Source organism: Aythya fuligula, chromosome Z (assembly GCF_009819795.1).
Source record: "Aythya fuligula isolate bAytFul2 chromosome Z, bAytFul2.pri, whole genome shotgun sequence".
NCBI classification, from domain to species: Eukaryota; Metazoa; Chordata; class Aves; order Anseriformes; family Anatidae; genus Aythya; species Aythya fuligula.
In genome coordinates, this window is record NC_045593.1 from 69,385,275 (window position 1) to 69,403,711 (window position 18,437).

Below are 18,437 nucleotides of genomic sequence, written 5' to 3' on the forward strand. Positions count from 1 at the left end.
GACTATTACATTGTCCCTGTTGTGCTGCCATTTTAGATCATGTTAGCTCATCATTTCAGGTCAAGACTCTGAGAATGGAGGGCTGTGAACAGATGCCTACTAACTTCATTCACAAATTTTCATGATATTTCATGATATCACTCACTTTTTGAAAACCATACAATCTCATTGATCTATTCCTAGAGTTGTGTGTCCCTCTGTGCAGGAAGTTTTTAGTGTTAATATGGACGCCATAAGGATAAAGCCCTTCTGGGTGAAATCAGTGTAGACATACTTTCTCAATACTTCAGTGTTGATCAAAGATTATGGGTAAGCTTCGACAGCAGCCTGTGAAGCCATGATGGTGAGATTACAGAAATACTCCATTAGGAAGTTGGTGTCCATTTATATCAGTGCAGTTTCCATTCTTGTGTGATCAGAATTCTGACTTTCTGTAGAAGAATCACATAGTCTTGTTACAATAACAGAAGAAAAATAGACTGGGATTAGAAGGTAGAACTCACTTCTTGGCCTGTAGTCTGTGTTCTTTTCCACTGCGGTTTTTCTGTGATTTATCTGATCCTGGAGCAGTCAGTACAAGAGTTGATAAGATTCTATTCAAAAACTGAAAAGAACTACAAATGACTTATTTAATGCTTCTCTGTCAACCTTAATAAGAAACTTTCAGCTTGCACAAGCGACAGAAATGCTCTACATGCGTTTGGATACAATGAATACAACCTGTGTAGACAGGTAAAAGTGTTCTGGAGATGACAGAAAATGTTATTAATTCTTCTTGTGCATTGGGTATTGAGGAATCTGTGGAAGGAATAATCCAAAATCTGTGTTAGAACTTTATGGTGCTGTTCAAAATGATTTTGGGGGCTCTGGAATTGATCAGTCTAAATAGAAAGTAGGCGACTCTTGGCCTCCTTATAAACACTCCATGGTGAGCTGGTGAGAACTTTCCCACGTTCCAGCCTGGTATTCCAGTTCATTGATAGTTGACTGGTACTCTGTCTGGTACTAAGCCTGCTCCCTAGCGTCCTGGCAAGTGAGTGGGAAATGGAGTCTCGGCACGTGTGCCACCCAGAGGAGAGTGGCTGTCATTTTGCTGCTTGAGTGAAGCCTGCGTTGTGCAGGAGAGCTGCTAATTACTCATCAAAAATGTGAAAGTTGCATATGCACACTAAGTTTACGTTTTGTTGGCTTAGTATGTATGTATGTATGTATCTGTATGTATGGAACAACAGAATGTGACAGGCTGTCTTGTTCTTCCAAAATAGCTAGTTTCTGTTTCTCTGAACTTGGTCTTTCATATCTGTCAACATAAATGTAATGCTATAATGGCTTTAGAGTTCAGGCTTGCTTTTGACAGGTAGAATACGTTTACAGGAAAATCTCAATTGAAAGTTTTCCTGCACTTCTGGTATTTAATGGAGTTTTTTTTTTTTTTCCTTTTGATAAAGATTTATTAATTGGTTTTCTCACCACTTGAGCAACTTCCAGTTCCGTTGGAGCTGGGAAGACTGGTAAGTTTCTTTCCTTTTAATCTGAACCTCATATTGCAAAAACCTTAAACTTTCAAACTTATTCATGAAATGTCACAGTATAGTGGCCCTGTTAATTGCTTTCCTCTAACTTTTCAGAGATCTTTTTATAATCTGTTCACCACCATTCAGTGGAAGGTTATCTTGATAATCTTCTTAGTTACTGTATTGTCTGTCCCTGACTAGCTTTGTGAAGAATCTCATGTAAGTGCGAGCGTGCCCTAAGGAGAAATAGAAATTTCTTTAGATTGTGCTGTGCCCTTGGTCAGTTGTTGGCAAATTCTCTGAAATGGCTCCTTATTTTAATGATTTGTTCTGATGCTTCCTCTCTTTGTATCCTGTGTTCAGGCTGTGACGATGCTCTCTCTCCTACTCTAACCTTTCATTTTAACCTTTGTCCTTGGGACCTTGGGGTCTGTTTCCCTCCTGCCAAATCCTAGTACACAAAGTTCCATCAGAGCTGCCCCAGCCACCCATTCTTATTTTGCCAAATCTTGAATTTCCATTCCTGGGTGGAGATCCGTGGACTCTATCACTGTCTAACCACAGGTTTCCCAGGTTTTGTGTTCCAGACGCCATGCTGGCTCTTTACTGCCATCTTGTTGCTCACTCTCTCCATTTTAGCAATATCACCTTGGCGTTCAGTCCTCTTTACAGACCTAACTTCTGCAGCCTGCTACCATACACGCTCTCCATAGGTGATCTGCCCAAGCCTCATGGAGAGGGGTGCAGTACGTTGCTGTGGCATTACTTAAGTTTCTTGTGTTGTCCTTGTAGAGTTAAGTGCTTGCTGGTTACTCTAGTATACATCCATGTTGGCTGACCAGCCAGTGCTCTTCAAAGAGCTGATTTTTCTTTGCATGGACGTTCCTTGATGGGAATGCTTATGTGGGTTTCTATCACAAGCTGCCATTTTTCACAAATCTTGAAAATGTCACTATATTTGAGATTTTTCTTCAACTGAAATGCATTTGAAATCAGCCAGAAGCTCAGAAATTCCTGTGAGGGAGGAACAGACTATGAAATCACACAAGGTTCTTTTCCTCAGGAAAGAGAAAGCAGGCTAACCATCAGCACAAGCTATTTTTGGTCTGGTGGGGAAAAGAGTGCTACTTAAAAACATAGCATACAAAAGATGAACTTTCAAGATTGCTGATAATAAGGAAATAGTGATAAACCACCTCATTGTCTTAAAAATGCCTACACCGTAAAACAGAAAGTGTTAAGCAGTCCAGCTATGCTTAGGCCATGATTGTTTTGCACGTATTGGGCTAAGCCAGAAAGAGACTAACTCACAAATTCTTTCACTAAAAACTATTGCATTCTGTCCTTTGATAGGTCAGATTGTCTTACTCAGGACCTTGAAAAGCCCAAACCCAAATTTGTGAGAGAGGTTTTGGAAAAATGCATGCGGTAAGTAACACCCTTAGATAGTTGAGTTTTAAACAAAGTTTGATCTTTTCTTCTGGATATAGTCAGATTCATTTTAACTTGACTCTTATCTTACACATGTCTGTTCTTACGATTCAGTCTCAGCTAAGAGATGAGTCTGTGCTATTTTGTTCTGGCCTACATACTGTAGGACACTTAAAACACTAATTCTATCAGAGAGAGGGAGAAATAGGTGGAGCAAATGGTAGTGAGCTAGCTATCTCTAGGTATGCCCACCTATGTTTACAAAAAGATGTACTTCACCACAGGCGTGGAAAGAAACAGAGTTCAGTCAGTATTTCTGGAAAGTATTAGGCATTCGCAGAGATAGAGGGAACTGATTATAAGTTATTCTAAAAGAATCAAGATCATTCATAGCTTCTGGGCCTCTATGATGTTGCTTGTATTTAAAAATAATAATAGTAGTAATTCACAAACAAGTTTCTCCAAAGCCCAACAATAAGAGTACACAATCAGGACTAGACTTAGGATTCTAGAGAGAGAAGGATATAGAAGGGAGAAAAAAAGACCATGTTGTTCAGTGTCCCACACGGAAACATTAATCCATTTTAGAGTGATATAGAGTATAGAGTGATTTAGATTATAGGAAGGGTGAAAGTATTGTACTACAAAATAAATGCATTTTTTTCTGTTACATTCTTCCATTTCACTGGAAACTGGTGGTGAAATTTAAGCCTTTATAGTAATCAAATAAGTTGGAAAGTAAAATCAAGAGATTTGTAGACATGAAGACATTTAATATTTTTTTCTGCTTGGGTTACCAATGTCCTACTAGTTTTCTAGAAAGCATTTTAGGCTTTTGCATAAAGCATCCTACCAAGCAGCTTCTAAATCTTTTCACAAGCTAAATTGTGAAGTTGATGCTCTCAGTATCAAAGTATTTGAATAGAGAGCATCTTCTGGCAAGTTACTTTTACTAACAAGTAGAAGCTACCACTGTGTTGAAGAAACATCTGTGAAATGTAAAGACCAGGAAAAAAAAAAACATTGTAAATCAATGACTTAGGTGTTGGCCCTGATGTTATAGTGTTGTGGTTTAACCTGTCCAGCAGCTACACACCACACAGCCATTTGCTCACCCTCCTCACTCCCTTTCTGGAATGAGAGAAACGGGAACACGAAGCATGTGGGTTGAGATAAAGACAGTTTATTAGGACAGAAAATAAAGGAAAATAATAACAATAATGATGATAATAGTACTAATAACAGTAATGTGTACAAAGCAAGTGATGCACAATGCAATTGCTCAACACCCGCTGACCGATGCCCAGCCTAACCCTGAGCAGCCGGCCCCCCAGCCCCGGCTAGCCACCCCTGTATATTGTTTAGCATGACGTCAGATGGTATGGAATACCCCTTTGGCCAGTTTGGGTCAGCTCTCCCGGGTCTGTCCCCTCCCAGCTCCTGCTGCACCCCCAGCCTACCTGCTGGCAGGACAGAGCCAGGAGCTGAGAAGTCCTTGGCTTAGTGTAAGCACTGCTCTGCAACAACTAAAACATCGGAGTGTTATCAACATGATTCTCATCCTGAATCCAAAACACAGCACCGTGCCAGCTGCTAGGAGGAAAATTAACTATCGTAGCTGATACCAGGACATATACCCATCTTCATTCTGCTCTGTGAAACTTATTTCTAGACTCTCCTACCATCAGCGAATAATAGACATTGTTCCTGCAAGCTTTTCTGTCCTCAGTCCTGCAAATCCAGTGTGCATTTACAAATATGGAGATGAAAGCAATAGTAAGTATTACGTGGTAGGTTACTTGAGTGGTCGAATTCAAGTGTTTCAGAGCAAGGGAGCACACTAGATTGAGCGTATCGGTTGCCTTCATAAAGAAAAGTGCAGGTGAAACAAATACAAGTGATTTTTTTTATGGGCACATATGTTCCATATGAGCAATTAATACAAAGTCTGGATCTCTGTATTACTGTCTTTTAATTTTGTAAACGAAAAGAAAATCCAGATACATTAAGTTATTTTTGCTGAGGTGGTTGTGGTATTGTACAGTATTGCATTGTTTGTCAGAGGACTAAAGTTGGAAAATTCATCTATTTTCCCTGTTCAGGCACAATCCTATGCAAAAGTAAGCACATGAAATGATAATATGGGCTTTTTTTTTTTTTTAACCTTCATAAAACAGTAGAGCATTCTACCAGTAAACTGGGTTTAATGAAACAGTAAATAATGTGGAGATTGACGTAGAGACTTTTTACAACCAATAATAAAAAAATTAATAGACAATCCTAAACATAAAGGTTTCGCCACCAAAGATGAAGTGAGGAAAAACAAGGCAATATTGTATCTTTAGGAAACTGGGGGAGGATGAAATACAACCTCAGAAAGGGAGAGTGATATGTTGACCTCAGCTCTAAAGATTGTACCGAATGTTTTGAATTTAACATGAAGACTAGGAAATCTGCTGAGCAGTGTTACGGAATAGTGGTGTGGACAATGTCAAAAACTGCTAGTTTTAAGTGTATCTGGGAATTGTACTTGCTTCTCTGAGAGGCAAACTGATGATAAAAAGTACTCAATTGTCTACTGATTTTTTTGACCTCTTTGTTTAGGGTCTCTTCCTGGATATACTGTGGCACTCTGTTTAACAATTGCAATTAAAAACAAGGCCAGTAATGATGAAATCTTCAGCATTTTAAAAGATGTGCCTAATCCAAACCAGGATGATGATGATGGTAAGATATCTGTTAGGCTTTGCAAGGCTCTAAATACTTCCGTATGCACTGATTTACACTCCTCTGGAGCTATGTGTGTGCTGGTTAACTGAACTGTTTGTTTCTTCCTTCCTACATTTGGCTTTTAATGTATTAGTAAATAAAAGTCATGCACCATTGTTAAGGTTTGTTGTAAACATGTTACATGCAGAAGCAAACCTCTTTTTCTTAACAGCGGTAACCCAGTGCTCGAGATGGCTTTTCCTGGAATTGTCGTCAGAGGCATCATGAAGGAATTTAACATTTCCCTTGCCTTCATAGTACAGTTCATGCTGTTTGCCTTACCCTGGCAATTCAGTGCTTTTGCCCTTGTCTAAAAGCTTCCCTCCTCTCAGTGCAGTCTTATGGCAGACAAGACAGCCGCATGCTGGTGTTAATCTTGCACAGAAGGTGGTTCTCTTCCTCCTACAATAGAAATTCACAATGGGACTCCATGCAAGTTCTGCTGAGCTTTGCAGCCTCAGGCAGTATTGATTGCTAAAGCCCATGCATTTTAGGGGGCAAGAATGAGTACGAGATAGAGAATCTGTCTTCTGAGAAGTGATCTGTGCAATGGGGACGGTTTCATAGTATATAGTATATTTCCATAGTAACAGCAATTGCTCTACCGTGCAAGCAGAGAGCACCAGTAATAAGTTTCTTGTCCTGAGATCCTCTGTCGTGTCTCCTGATGTGGTTTAGGCGTCACCCAGTAATCAGTGTTGCCTGTCCCACTTGTCTTCATCTGTAGATCTATAGGAAGGATTTAGCACCTTTCACCTCTAGTACCCATGTTTGCTAGCACACTTGTTTGACCTTCTCCCATATTAGAAATAGCCATCCTTGCCTAATCATCCTTAGCTTCACCTGTGCTCACCCACTGTCCTTTCCTAATGGTCTACCAGGCCTTCAGCTTGATGCAAACCTCCTTGGCTCTCCTTCTCTGCTGCTGTTATGTTACATGCTTGTAGTGGGGCTGTGTCTCTGATACCTTCTTCAGTGGCCTGGAATTCACCCCGTGTGTTTTCCCCGTGACAAAACGGGGGTGTGAATATCTGCAATACATACTTGGTAAAATAAGTACTTGGAAAATCTTTACCAGCTCCCTGCTCAGCCTTGCACGCCCCTCTTGCCATTTTATTTTTTTTTTTGTGAAATGAGTTAAAACCGTAAGTTACTGTTCCAGTTTTATGTGTAGTTTACGTGCTCTGCTTGAGGTACTTACGGTTTGAACTTCAAATAACTTGCAGATGAAGGATTTACCTTCAACCCTCTGAAAATAGAAGTCTTTGTTCAGACCCTGCTCCATCTAGCTGCAAAGTCTTTCAGCCACTCTTTCAGTGCCCTGGCGAAGTAAGTGTAATACGTATGTTCTTTTGGGGCTAACAGAACTGTTTAATTCTGACAATGAAATGACTGACAAGAAAGCTGATCTCCAGGCTTCAGCCATATTCTCAGTGCTTCACAATGCAGTAGGATTTGGAGAACTAGTGATGCTGCTTACTGAAGGAATGGTAGTGTAAATGCTAGCTCACATATGTGAATGGAGTTAACAAAGGTATATATCCCGTTGATTGAGCTGTGTGACGTATGTCACAGTGATGTGATGCACATCAGATGAGTGAGACAGGTCTGGAACCTAAATCCATTTTAGGATTACTCATTTGCTGCACATATGAGGAAAAAGGGATGTCGCCTTATGTTTGAATGACTGGGTAACAGTCATCACGTTATCTTTACTATGAGTATGACTAACAAACAGTAAGGCCTGGAGAAAATGAAAAGAAAATAGGAAATGTAAAAGCAGCTTGCTACAAATGTCTGTATGTAACAAAACAAAATAAGATCAATTCCTGAGTATTTTGGAGAGCACCCCTTAATAAAATTCTTTAAAGAGTTTACCTTTTTTTTTTCAGCAAAATGAGATACAATAGCTCATTTTTAGTACTGTGTAATTTTCAGGTGTTATTAAATGGCCATGATCTGGGAAAGGTAGTTAAATACATCTTAATGGATTGGTTTTGTGTTTGCCAGTGAAAATACAAAGAGGTAGTACAAAAAACTGTTCTTGGAAGCTCTGTAAAGGCCGTGTTTACAAGAAGCTGTTGCAGTAACCTGCAATCAGTAGTACAAGAGGCCGGCTGATGTAAATATGCAGAGCCATAATATTTTCCCTGCTGCAGACCAGCAGTGGCAGGCATGAGATCAAAAAGGTCTAAATAGTGCTTTATAGTTACATTACAATAAGCCGATTTGTGAACACTGTGTGGCATTGAGCATAACTATGCTAAAATTGAGGCTTTAGCTGCACTTCTGTCAAAAAGAGGCAGATTGGTTAAGTGTCTAAAGTTATGGAAACACATATCGAGAAGGTCTAAGGCTCAAAAAGGCAAGCAAATTTTGCTTCAGTTGTGTAGCTAAGTACACCAAGCATGAAAGTGCCTCCTGCTTTCTGTGAGAGTATGAGAAATGCAGTCCACTGTCAGGGAGAAAGTTCACCACCGAGATTCAAGCTGCTTTTAGGACTGTAGATTTTTTTTTTTGGCTCAGGCTGATTATATTTTCTGTAGATTAATTGTTCAAGAATTGCTGCAGATAGTCCCAGAATTCTCCTTTTGGGCAGTCTAAACCACCTGCCTCATATCTCGTGCTTTTTTGACCTGATCCCAACCCCTCCACTGACTATTTTGTATCTGTTAAAAGGTTTCATGAAGTCTTTAAAACACTTGCTGAAAGTGATGAGGGAAAACTCCATGTTCTGAGGGTTGTATATGAGGTTTGGAAGAATCACCCACAGGTAAGAGGTTGCAATGTTGTTGTGAGTTTTGACTCACAGGGGTCATATTAAATAAAAAGCAGTACAGTTTGCTTTATATCCTTTAAAAGATTCTTGACTATTGACTTATTTGAAGGAAAGTTCAAATTGTGTTTACTGTTGTTAGTAGTGCCTAAAAAGAAGGTTGGAGGTGAAGTATATACTGTGAAGCCATTTGTTCCTCAGTAAATTACGGGAGAGCAAAGGCTGTCATTCTGACTCAGCTTCATGCTATGTTTTTTGTCAAATAAGAGAGTAACTTTTGCTAAAAACTTGTATCTGCTCAAAAATTGGAAACTGGTGTTGACGTGTGGAATTGAAAAATGTGATGTAGATCTCATAACAAAAGCAGGCAAATTTTTTGGATATGAGAAAACCTGATTTCAGAGCTTTTTTTCACTTGGTAGTGAAAGCCATGCAGTTATTCCACAAAGATCATGTTGGAGTCACTGTTGTGCATGTGCAAAGTGAGTAGAGCTGCAGTCAATAACTGTTCAGAACAGATCAGTCTGACAGTACCATGATTACATTCAATCTCAAGCCAGAGGAAATAACACCCTGGAAGACCTATGAAAAATACCTCACTTGTTTAAGCCGTTCAGTTTCCTCACAGCAGTTGTTTTCTCCCTCAGCTGTCATTCTTCTATAAATAGAAATCGATAAGGAACTCATGCTGAATTTGCCTGCATTAATTATTTCATGTATTCCATACTGATGTGTTTGTGTTACACATAACCGTGTCTGAAAGTGGACCATATTTCACAGCTGCATAGTCCAGACTTTCCGAAGCAATTCCACTGAGAGCAATGGATAATTCCTGCATCTGCTACTGGACCTGTGGTCTGTTCTCTAGGGCTCCTAAGGGTAAAAACTTAGTGCCTAACAGAGATATAAGATCTTGTCTAGGTATCTTTTAAGTACAGTAAAAAAAAAAAAAAAATATTTTTTTATATAAAATTTCCTGCGCAAAACACTGACCTTGAAAATGTGATGATTGCAATCTGACCTACTTCTTACTACTGTCCTTTATCTGGATCAGAAGAAATTATGTTACTGCAATCTAATATCCATATCCTCTTCATCCGTTTGTACTGCAGTAGGACCAAACCGAGATGGAGGTTTCAAACCCATACTTAATGGTTACATTAGATTTTTATGAATAAATCAAGATTGCTTTAAAACAAGTTATGAAGGCCTTGATCATGGAGCCTAAATTTCCTCTCCTCCACGTATCGCAGTTCAGTTTTTTTGCTTCTTGTTAAGCACTTTCTTTTCTGTGAGTCCACAACCTCTGGCACACAGACTCTGTACAGAGTCTGTTTTATGCAGCTCACCCTGCTCCTGTATAAATGGGAACATCTTTTGATTTGGTTCAGACTACCAGTAGTATTTCTGAGGCATATAATAGTAATGAGTGATCTCTGTTGCAGTTAGTGATTTAGCAGCAGGAATCAGTAGTCCCTGGACCAATTTAGAAAGGTCGTGTTGGTGACTTCATGAAGAGAAACTTCAACACTGAGATGAAATTTTTTCCCCAAATTCTAAGCCTGTGTTTCTTGGAAGATCAGGCTAAGTAATCAGAGATTCGTCTTGGCATTACAGGAAGGCAAATAGAGCACAGGATGCTATCCTGGGACTTGAAAGTTGAGTCCTGAGTCTTCTGTATGATTCATCCAGTTATTTTAATTTTCCTTCCTTAAAAGGAGCTTTGTTACACTTCCTAATGTGACAATGGCTGGTTGTGAGGATAAATACATTGCAGGCTGTGGTTCTCAGATGTTGTGGTATTCAAGCACATGAATAACTAAGATAAGCCTTTTTTTTCTTTTTTTGAACAGCTTCTAACTGCTTTGGTCTGTAGCTCTTCTCTGCAGTTGCCTACTAGATTACTTGCAAAGCTTCTGGAATCATGACACTGCCTGTAGCAGGCAAACACTTCCATGGACTTCAGAGCACCGGCTCTGTCCTAATATAATAATGTTATGTCCTAACAGGAGTAGTTCCTGTAGGGAAGAGGTTATTGTCACATTTGAAAACTGTTGCAGTGCGAGGAGAGTAGGCCAACAGTTGTTCCTTATGGTGATGCAAGAGTTGTATAGGCTGTGGTTTTAGTGCTTTGATGACAACGCTTGGAGTTGTGTCCGTGACGTTTCACTTCCAACTCTGATGCGTGTATTTTTTGCTTGTGTATGGAAATACGTAACTTTATGAAGAGTGATGTGATACTTTCACAGGTAGAATAAAAGGTTGTTCAACAAAATGAGAATACTTGCTTTATGCAGTTGATAAAGATCCTCTAATGTAAGTAGCTTTAGGCTAGACTAACCAGATGTCATCTCTAGACAGCAGTAGCTTTTTTAAGTATTTGAAATTACCCGGTAATACCACTAATATTGAGTTGCATCAAACCACCTCTGAGGCTGGAGTACTTTGCGTAGGCTGAATGTTACCACAAGACCTTTTCTTATTTTGATAGAAACGACTATCTTGTCTTTCACAAAATACAGATGATTGCTGTGCTTGTGGACAAGATGATTCGGACACAAATTGTTGACTGTGCTGCAGTAGCAAACTGGATCTTCTCCTCGGAGCTTGCACATGATTTTACTAGGTAACACGAACTTGTCTTAGGTTGTTGTTATCCTATGAATTACTATTTTAAGTGGCCACTACATCTATGAAAACTGAGTAGTGTAAGCAAATGGTACAATTAACATTGTTCTGTCTACAAAATACCTACTTCAGCATCTTTCTTTCTGAATTGGTGTTGTGCTTTAACCCGGCCGGCAGCTACACACCACACAGCCATTTGCTCACCTTTCCCCTCCCTCTCTGGGATGAGAGAAATGGGAAAATGAAGTGTGTGGGTTGAGATAAAGACAGTTTAGTAGGACAGAAAATAAAGGAAAATAATAACAGTAATGATTATGGTACTAATAACAATAATATGTACGAAACAAGTGAGGCACAGTGCAATTGCTCACCACCTGCTGACCGATGCCCAGCCTAACCTTGGCTAGTCACCCCTATATATTGTTTAGCATGACCCCAGATGGTATGGAATACCCCTTTGGCCAGTTTGGGTCAGCTCTCCTGGGTCTGTCCCCTCCCAGCTCCTGCTGCACCCCTAGCCTGCCCACTGGCAGGACAGAGCCAGCAGCTGAAACGTCCTCAGCTTGGTGTAAGCACTGCTCTGCAACAACCAAAACATCGGTGCGTTGTCAACATGATTCTCATCCTGAATCCAAAACACAGCACCGTGCCAGCTGCTAGGAGGAAAATTAACTCTGTCCTAACTGAAACCAAGACAGTTGGCATTGTGTGTTTGTATGACCAGGCAAGAATGTTGCTAGCATGTCATTTTGCAAGTAGTCTGTAAACATACCAAAGTGGAAGAACCCTGGAAAACGTTCTTAGGCAAAGCTTGTTACTCTGTTGTGCATGTAGGTTTTATATCTGGGAAATCTTACATTCCACAATTCGTAAGATGAATAAGCATGTTCTGAAGATTCATAAGGAACTGGAGGAGACTAAGGCAAGATTGGCCAGACAGCACAAAAGAGTGAGTAATTTGTTTGTAATTTTTAATTATTTTAAGCTAAGTTACACAAACCTGCATGCTGCCAGACTGATGCATAATTGCTTTTGGGGAAGGACAGACTAAATATGCTTATCAGGAAGTATGTAAGCAGACGTGGTCATTTGTAGCACTTAAAACATTAAAAACTGATTGGGTGTTATCAATCCGCATTTCTGAAGTTTGCAATTACGTTAAGAAATCAGTAAAATCTTTAGGGGAATTCACGTCTATTTACTCTGTCCAAGCTTTCTCTCACAAGTTTCTCTTCCAATATGAGCATCTCTTCCATTTCCCTTCTTATCTGGATTCCAATTACCTTATTAGGTAACACTGAGAACAGTTACAAACTTTTTACATATTTACAGTAAGTTCTGTTAAAGAGTACTCTTGTGGCTTCCATGCAGAAGTGCACGGAAACAGCTATTTGCTATTGAAAAGTTGGCTGTTACTGTTCTTCTGATGGATGCTGCTGGATTCTGACACTGGCACCTGTCATTTCCTTCTTCCAGGTTATTTTTCTGAATGCCTTTTGCATGATGCGAGTTACTGTATGCAACAAACTGATGAACGATCTGCTGTTGTGTTCTCTTGTCCCAAGTAGGACAGTAAGATGGGGTGAGAGCGTGTCTTCTGTGGCAGTTGCTGAGGACAGGACCCTTGGCTGAATGTAATACTAGGCCGTGACAGTATGAAGTCAGTTTATAGACAGGTTGAGAGTCGCAGAGAGTACGAAAGAATTTCCTGGTTAATGCATAGTCTGTGAGTGTGAGTACTTGCGCAAAACCCCTAGCTAGTCCCAAAACCAAGTCAGAATTTGGCATGTGGCACAGAGGCTGCTTGTGGTTTTTGAAGAAACCTGCACAAGTCGTTTGTTTCCAGGAGTACCTGTGAAGATTTCACCAACATCTCACAGTTAGCTTGTGCAAGTTTACCTCTTCGTCTTTTTCTGTTCACTCCAAGCAGCAGCTGTCATAGTTGTTTGCATCCTTAATGTACATTGATCAGCAGTTAATAAATGCCGGTAATTATTGAAGACTTGGATGCAATCATTGATCTTACTGTGAGACAAAGAGCTTCTCTGGCATCTTGAAACGAATACATCAGTGTTTTTGTTTCTGTACTTGTCTAATGCTGCAGCTCTTTATTACTGAATTCTTTAAATGAGTATTGTGCCAGGAAGAAGCATTTGTATGCAACAGTGAGTAGTCCTGCAGGCTGGTGCTCTGCTGCATGACCATTCCTTTTAGAGGAAGGAAACCATCAAATTTTGATGTCCCCAGCATGAAATGGATTGCCTTATTATGGAATGAGTCCAAGCCTTCTCTTAGGGCCCATTGATCTTTCATCATTTTAAGTTCAAGTAACCTCTGTAGATGGGGGGAAAAAGTAAGTTCCTATAGAAAGAATAAAATAAAGTCCTCAGGTTCACATTTGATCTGGAAAGCCTTTTTTTTTTTTTTTTTTTTTACACTGACTCAGAGCTATCAGTGTCTTCTGATTGTGAATTTCAGTTGTCATGCAGTAGGTGAGTTAAGATGTCCCCACATTTGTCACAAGTTGCTCATGTTCATTTTACAAATATTTTAAGTTTTTAGCTGTTAATTGTACGGGCACTTTTTACATGGAAACAATGGGGTGTGATGCAATATCTACATCTGAATGTATCCTAATCCATTTGGTTCTCTCCATCCTCCTGTATCCCATTTAGTCTTGTGTAAAACTTTGTTATCTGAGATCACAGTCTGATACCATGTACTTGTGGGCATTTTGTGGGGAGTTTGTTTCCTGTTTGTTTTTCTTTGGGAGTGGGAGTGGTTCGTTTGGTTTGGTTTAGCTTCAGGCAGTGAGAAAATTGCATGTTACTAGTTTGGTTTCCACCCTGTCCCTTTGTAGTCTCGGAGCTGTAGTCTCATTTGGTCATGAATAAGGGGAGGTCCCACTTCAGCACCATGGGCTAATAAAATGGCTGGTTTTCCATGTGCGCTAAGCAGCCAGATTCGTCTGACCTCTAGCACAAAGGCACTTTATTTTTTTGTAGTCCTGAGATTTCACAGCTGTTCGCTGGATGAATTGCCTGTCCTGTAGCAGTGGCCACAATTTAAAACATCTATGCCTTTTTTTTTTTTTTAAGCTGTTCATTATCTGGTAATGATAAAGTCAGCAGGCATTATTATCTTCTATTGTTTCTCCAGTATGTGAAAGCTTAGTAAATCTTTAAGCTTTCTCTGGCTGCTCTGATACTTTGATTTTTTTCAAGCCTTTTCCACACCGGTGTCTTTTCTTCCAAGTGGGTCTTCTGTTATTATACTCAAAGTAAATATCCTAAAATATGCAGTTCTTGCCAAGCTAAAACGCAGCCTCAGTTGCTGCTCTTCAGTTTCTCCGTAGATCTTTTCACAGGTAAAACCAGAAGGCATTAACAGTATCCACAGGTAGCCAGGTTGCTAGTTAGTGTGTTGTTGTCACTTACAGCGAGACAGCGATGATGATGACCGAAGCAGTGATCGGGAAGATGGACCTCTAGAAGAGCAGATAGAGCGTTTGCAGGAGAAAGTTGAGTCAGCTCAGAGTGAGCAGAAGAATCTCTTCCTTGTTATATTCCAGGTAATGACGGGCAAGGTCTCATCCCACTTCTAAGGTTAATGAATTTATACGCTTTTGGTGTCACTTGTATCTTAGACATACTGTCGGGATGAGGAAAAGGGAATAGGAAAACGGGCTGATGGGCTTAATGTGGTCTAGAGTCAATCCCAGATCATCCCACAGCAAAGACTGCTGCTGAGCAGAATCTGTTTAGTTTCATGTGCACAGGAGCAGAATTCTGCTATTATATAGTTTCCCGAACAACCAGAAGGTAAGTTGGTTTTGTTTGTGTACTAATTAAGCGTCTGCCAAGCAAAATGATTACTCTCATGTTGCTGCTCAAAGTTTCTGTCCCCAAGATACCCTTAGTTGAAGCTAGGAACCTGCTTTCATTTGATGAGATTAAATAAGTATTATTTTTTTTCCTCTCTTGAAGCGTTTCATTATGTTGTTAACTGAGCACTTAGTGCGCTGTGAAACCGGTGGAATCGATGTATTTACACCTTGGTACAAGAGCTGTATAGAGAGGTTGCAGCAGATCTTCCTACAAGTAAGTTCCACGTCTCGGTTTGGAAGGGTGTGGGCAGGCGCATGCTGGGTTGAAAAGCTTTTGTGGCTGGAGAGCGGAGCACACCGTTAGAGCAGTAGGTGGCAGCATGATATCTCTGCAGGCTACTGCAGGGCTTGGCCATAACTTTCTGGTTCTGGCCGCTTCTTCGCCACATGCTGGTGGAAGCACTGGATCTTGCAAAGTAGATTCTGAGCTGTGACTGTGAAATTAGCTGAGCTCCTTTTGACTGTGCTTATCGTAAGGGCAAAGCTCTGAGCAAACAAGAATACTAAAATAGAAGTCTCTTAAATACATGGATGAAAATACTGCAAAATTCCGTTTACTAAGATGCATAAATATATCAGAAATTTGGACAGGAATTCTCGGCTTTGTATTAAATCAGGTAACAAGCACAGATGAAAGGATGAAGGCCACAGTAATAGAAAAATTGTAGCAGTGTGAGCAGGACGTATATCAAAAGATGGGTGACTGCAAGGGAGTGGCAGCGTAATTCTCCCATGGGCTGAACCCTTCCCTGATCATAGATGTGACTTCAGAGCATGGCAAATAACTTGAGTCTCTGAAGATATTTCCGCAGTTGCCTCTGGACGTGGCATACTGCACGCAATTCAGTGTTCGGGAGTGGAAAGCCACAGGGAGCATGGTGCTTCTTGAAACAGGCTATCAGTGTGTGCTTTCTTTTCTTTCTGCAGTCAGTGGTGGTTCTGCATCGTGCCTTTCTTGTCAGTGGCTAATGTCTCATGGAAATGAGATGCGCTCGGCAATTTGGATGAAAATACTTGACCTGTGATTCTTAAATGTATTGACTTCTCTTCCTGTTCTTATATAAAGATACATGAAAACAAAACTTTTTTTTTTTTTATCTGCCAGCATCACCAGATAATCCAGCAGTACATGGTGACCCTGGAGAACCTCCTGTTTACAGCTGAACTGGACCACCACATACTGGCTGTGTTTCAGCAGTTCTGTGCTCTGCAGGCCTGAGGAGTATTCGTGGGCAGAGTGGCAGAGTCTTGTCTGCAGGACTTTAATGAATTAATTTTTTTTTTTTTTTTATGCGAAACATGGGGATGAAAAACTTTTTGACTAAAACTGGCTTTCATGTGCTCCTACGTAAAACAATACAGTACTCTAACCTACAGCAAACTGTGTAAGCATCATAAGCCTTACTAGATACGATTCATAGGGGATTGACATAAAGTAAAATACAAATTCTTTTAATCTGTCTTTTAATTTGGTTTGACTCTTGACTTCATGCTAGCATTCTTCCCCCCCTCTTTGTTTATATGAAAAGGAAAACCAGGCAAAAACTACTATAGGATTTGTTACCTCTGCCTGGCCCTTAAATCAAAGGAATTGCAAAAATGTGAAACAATTTGTAGTGTTTTGTGAGTGTGAAGGGGAATGCGCTTTCTCAGTGAACAGTGTGGTAAGTTCTCTAGGATGGCACAGGAAAAAGTGTCTTAATTTTGGGCACGTGAAACATTGAGATAAGCTTTCAAAGTAGGATACAGCATACGGATTTATTATCAAGCCAGCTAGATTTTCAGAGTTTGAAAGAACATGGTTGTAATACAATTGAAATATGTTTTTTAAATGTATTGTCTGGTGTCTTATTCCAGTAGCTATAAACAATCAGTAGAGGAACTTCATGTACGTCTTCTGAAAAATGCAATCCTTCTGGCAGTAGGGTCAAAGAACCATGAACTGCTCCTGGCAGTCGTCTCCACTGGTAGTAGGCAGAGACAGTCAGCAACACTCGGAGTGGGAAGGATTTTCTGCTGCTGTACTGCTCACCTCACGGAGGTGTAGGGGCCTCCAGCCCCACAGCGGAGAGGGAAGGGCAGCGTCCAGCTTGTTCCTTAACTCCAGCCTGTAGCTAGCTGGGCTGCACCTGCAGGGATCCCAGAAGCCCTTCTGGTACTGGCTGCAGATAAACCAAGTGCCCTCGCCTCACCTGGCTTAGTGACAACTGTTTCGTGGTGGCTGTATCTGCTGCCCTTCCCTTGCTTCAAAGCGTGGCAACAGCATGCGGCTCCCATGTCTTCAGAAAGCGTTTTAATGCTAAACTGATACCTTATAGGAGAGTTAGACTGGGGAAACACAACCTGAAAATAGAGTAGCCTTAGTTTCGAGTTATGCAAATGATTTACTTATATAAATGCCAAATCAGCAGTCTGTTTTACGGTAAGCAGTGACGAATGGCAAGGACACTGCCTTAGGTGCTCAGGTCTGTACTGTGCAGCGTACTTCCAAGCCGTTTATGGTCTCTTTATTTTGCTGGTGAATGTTTAAAGAATTTTGTACCTAGTGCTACTCAGTTCAAGCTCAAAAGTGATGAATTTTGGGTAATTTTGTTCCTTGTTGAAGTTTTGTTCAATTTTTTTTTCAGTGTTATGCCTAGTAATGCATTTCATCCCAACATTAATGAGTTGACCTCCTAATCAAGTGAGGAGGGTTAAAAAAAAAAAAAAATGACATTTTTTACTTTGAGTGTTGATTTAAGCTTGTATGTGGCCTGTAGCAATTGGATATATCTCATAGATTAAATCTGTTACTTCTGCTTTGTCTGCTTCCCCTCTCTGATTTGACTGACCCCTCCCTTCTTTTAGAGTATACTGTTAAGTGTTACGAATTTGCTTTATGCAAGGGTTTTGTCAGTTGTGCACAGACTTCTGCTTCAGACCTTTCTGTTAATGTTCTTGAGCAATCAAATAGCCTTTTTTTGAAGAAACATTTAGCGGTGTAGAGAGTTTAATTGTTTTTTTTTTTTTTTCCACTGTCTCAGATCAGTGAGGAATTCTGATATTAACCAATGGTGGGGATCTGACTGACTGTGATATGATTTCTGTAAAAGCGATGATGCGGTTAAAACTTGCAAACCTGTAACTTCCTCTCAGCCTTGGCAAATAATGGTGCTCGGGATCCAGTCGCAAACACCTGTGTGCGGACAGCGTAATCCTGTGATTTAAAACCAAATAGCAAAGTCTTTCACAACTGGTTGAACTTCCCGCGTGCGCATGGGCTTTGATTACATCCCTGCAGTCTGTGGCAAGCCTTGCTGTACTCCCGGTCGGTCCGGCGGCACACAGCTGGGTGGACTGGACTGGGAAACCGGTTGGATCTCTGGGAGAAGGGAGGAATGACACGCTCGTACCTAAAAGCGATGCGGGCAGCTAGCTGCAGGAACTTGGAGCT

The 18,437-nt window shown here is 40.5% G+C and overlaps 1 protein-coding gene across 1 annotated transcript in view; it reads left to right on the top strand.

Annotated features, from left to right (window-relative positions):
* NCBP1 (nuclear cap binding protein subunit 1) overlaps window positions 1-17,802 on the top strand; it is a 30,734-nt gene extending 12,932 nt beyond the window's left edge. The window contains exons 12-23 of the mRNA XM_032205694.1: window positions 668-732; window positions 1,449-1,511; window positions 2,868-2,942; window positions 4,618-4,721; window positions 5,550-5,672; window positions 6,941-7,043; window positions 8,394-8,487; window positions 11,013-11,116; window positions 11,953-12,067; window positions 14,558-14,689; window positions 15,105-15,218; window positions 16,110-17,802. Of these exons, the coding sequence (XP_032061585.1) occupies window positions 668-732; window positions 1,449-1,511; window positions 2,868-2,942; window positions 4,618-4,721; window positions 5,550-5,672; window positions 6,941-7,043; window positions 8,394-8,487; window positions 11,013-11,116; window positions 11,953-12,067; window positions 14,558-14,689; window positions 15,105-15,218; window positions 16,110-16,223 (1,206 nt within the window). The 3' untranslated portion in view covers window positions 16,224-17,802. The remainder of the gene's footprint in view (window positions 1-667; window positions 733-1,448; window positions 1,512-2,867; window positions 2,943-4,617; window positions 4,722-5,549; window positions 5,673-6,940; window positions 7,044-8,393; window positions 8,488-11,012; window positions 11,117-11,952; window positions 12,068-14,557; window positions 14,690-15,104; window positions 15,219-16,109) is intronic.
* Window positions 17,803-18,437: the final 635 nt, after the last annotated feature.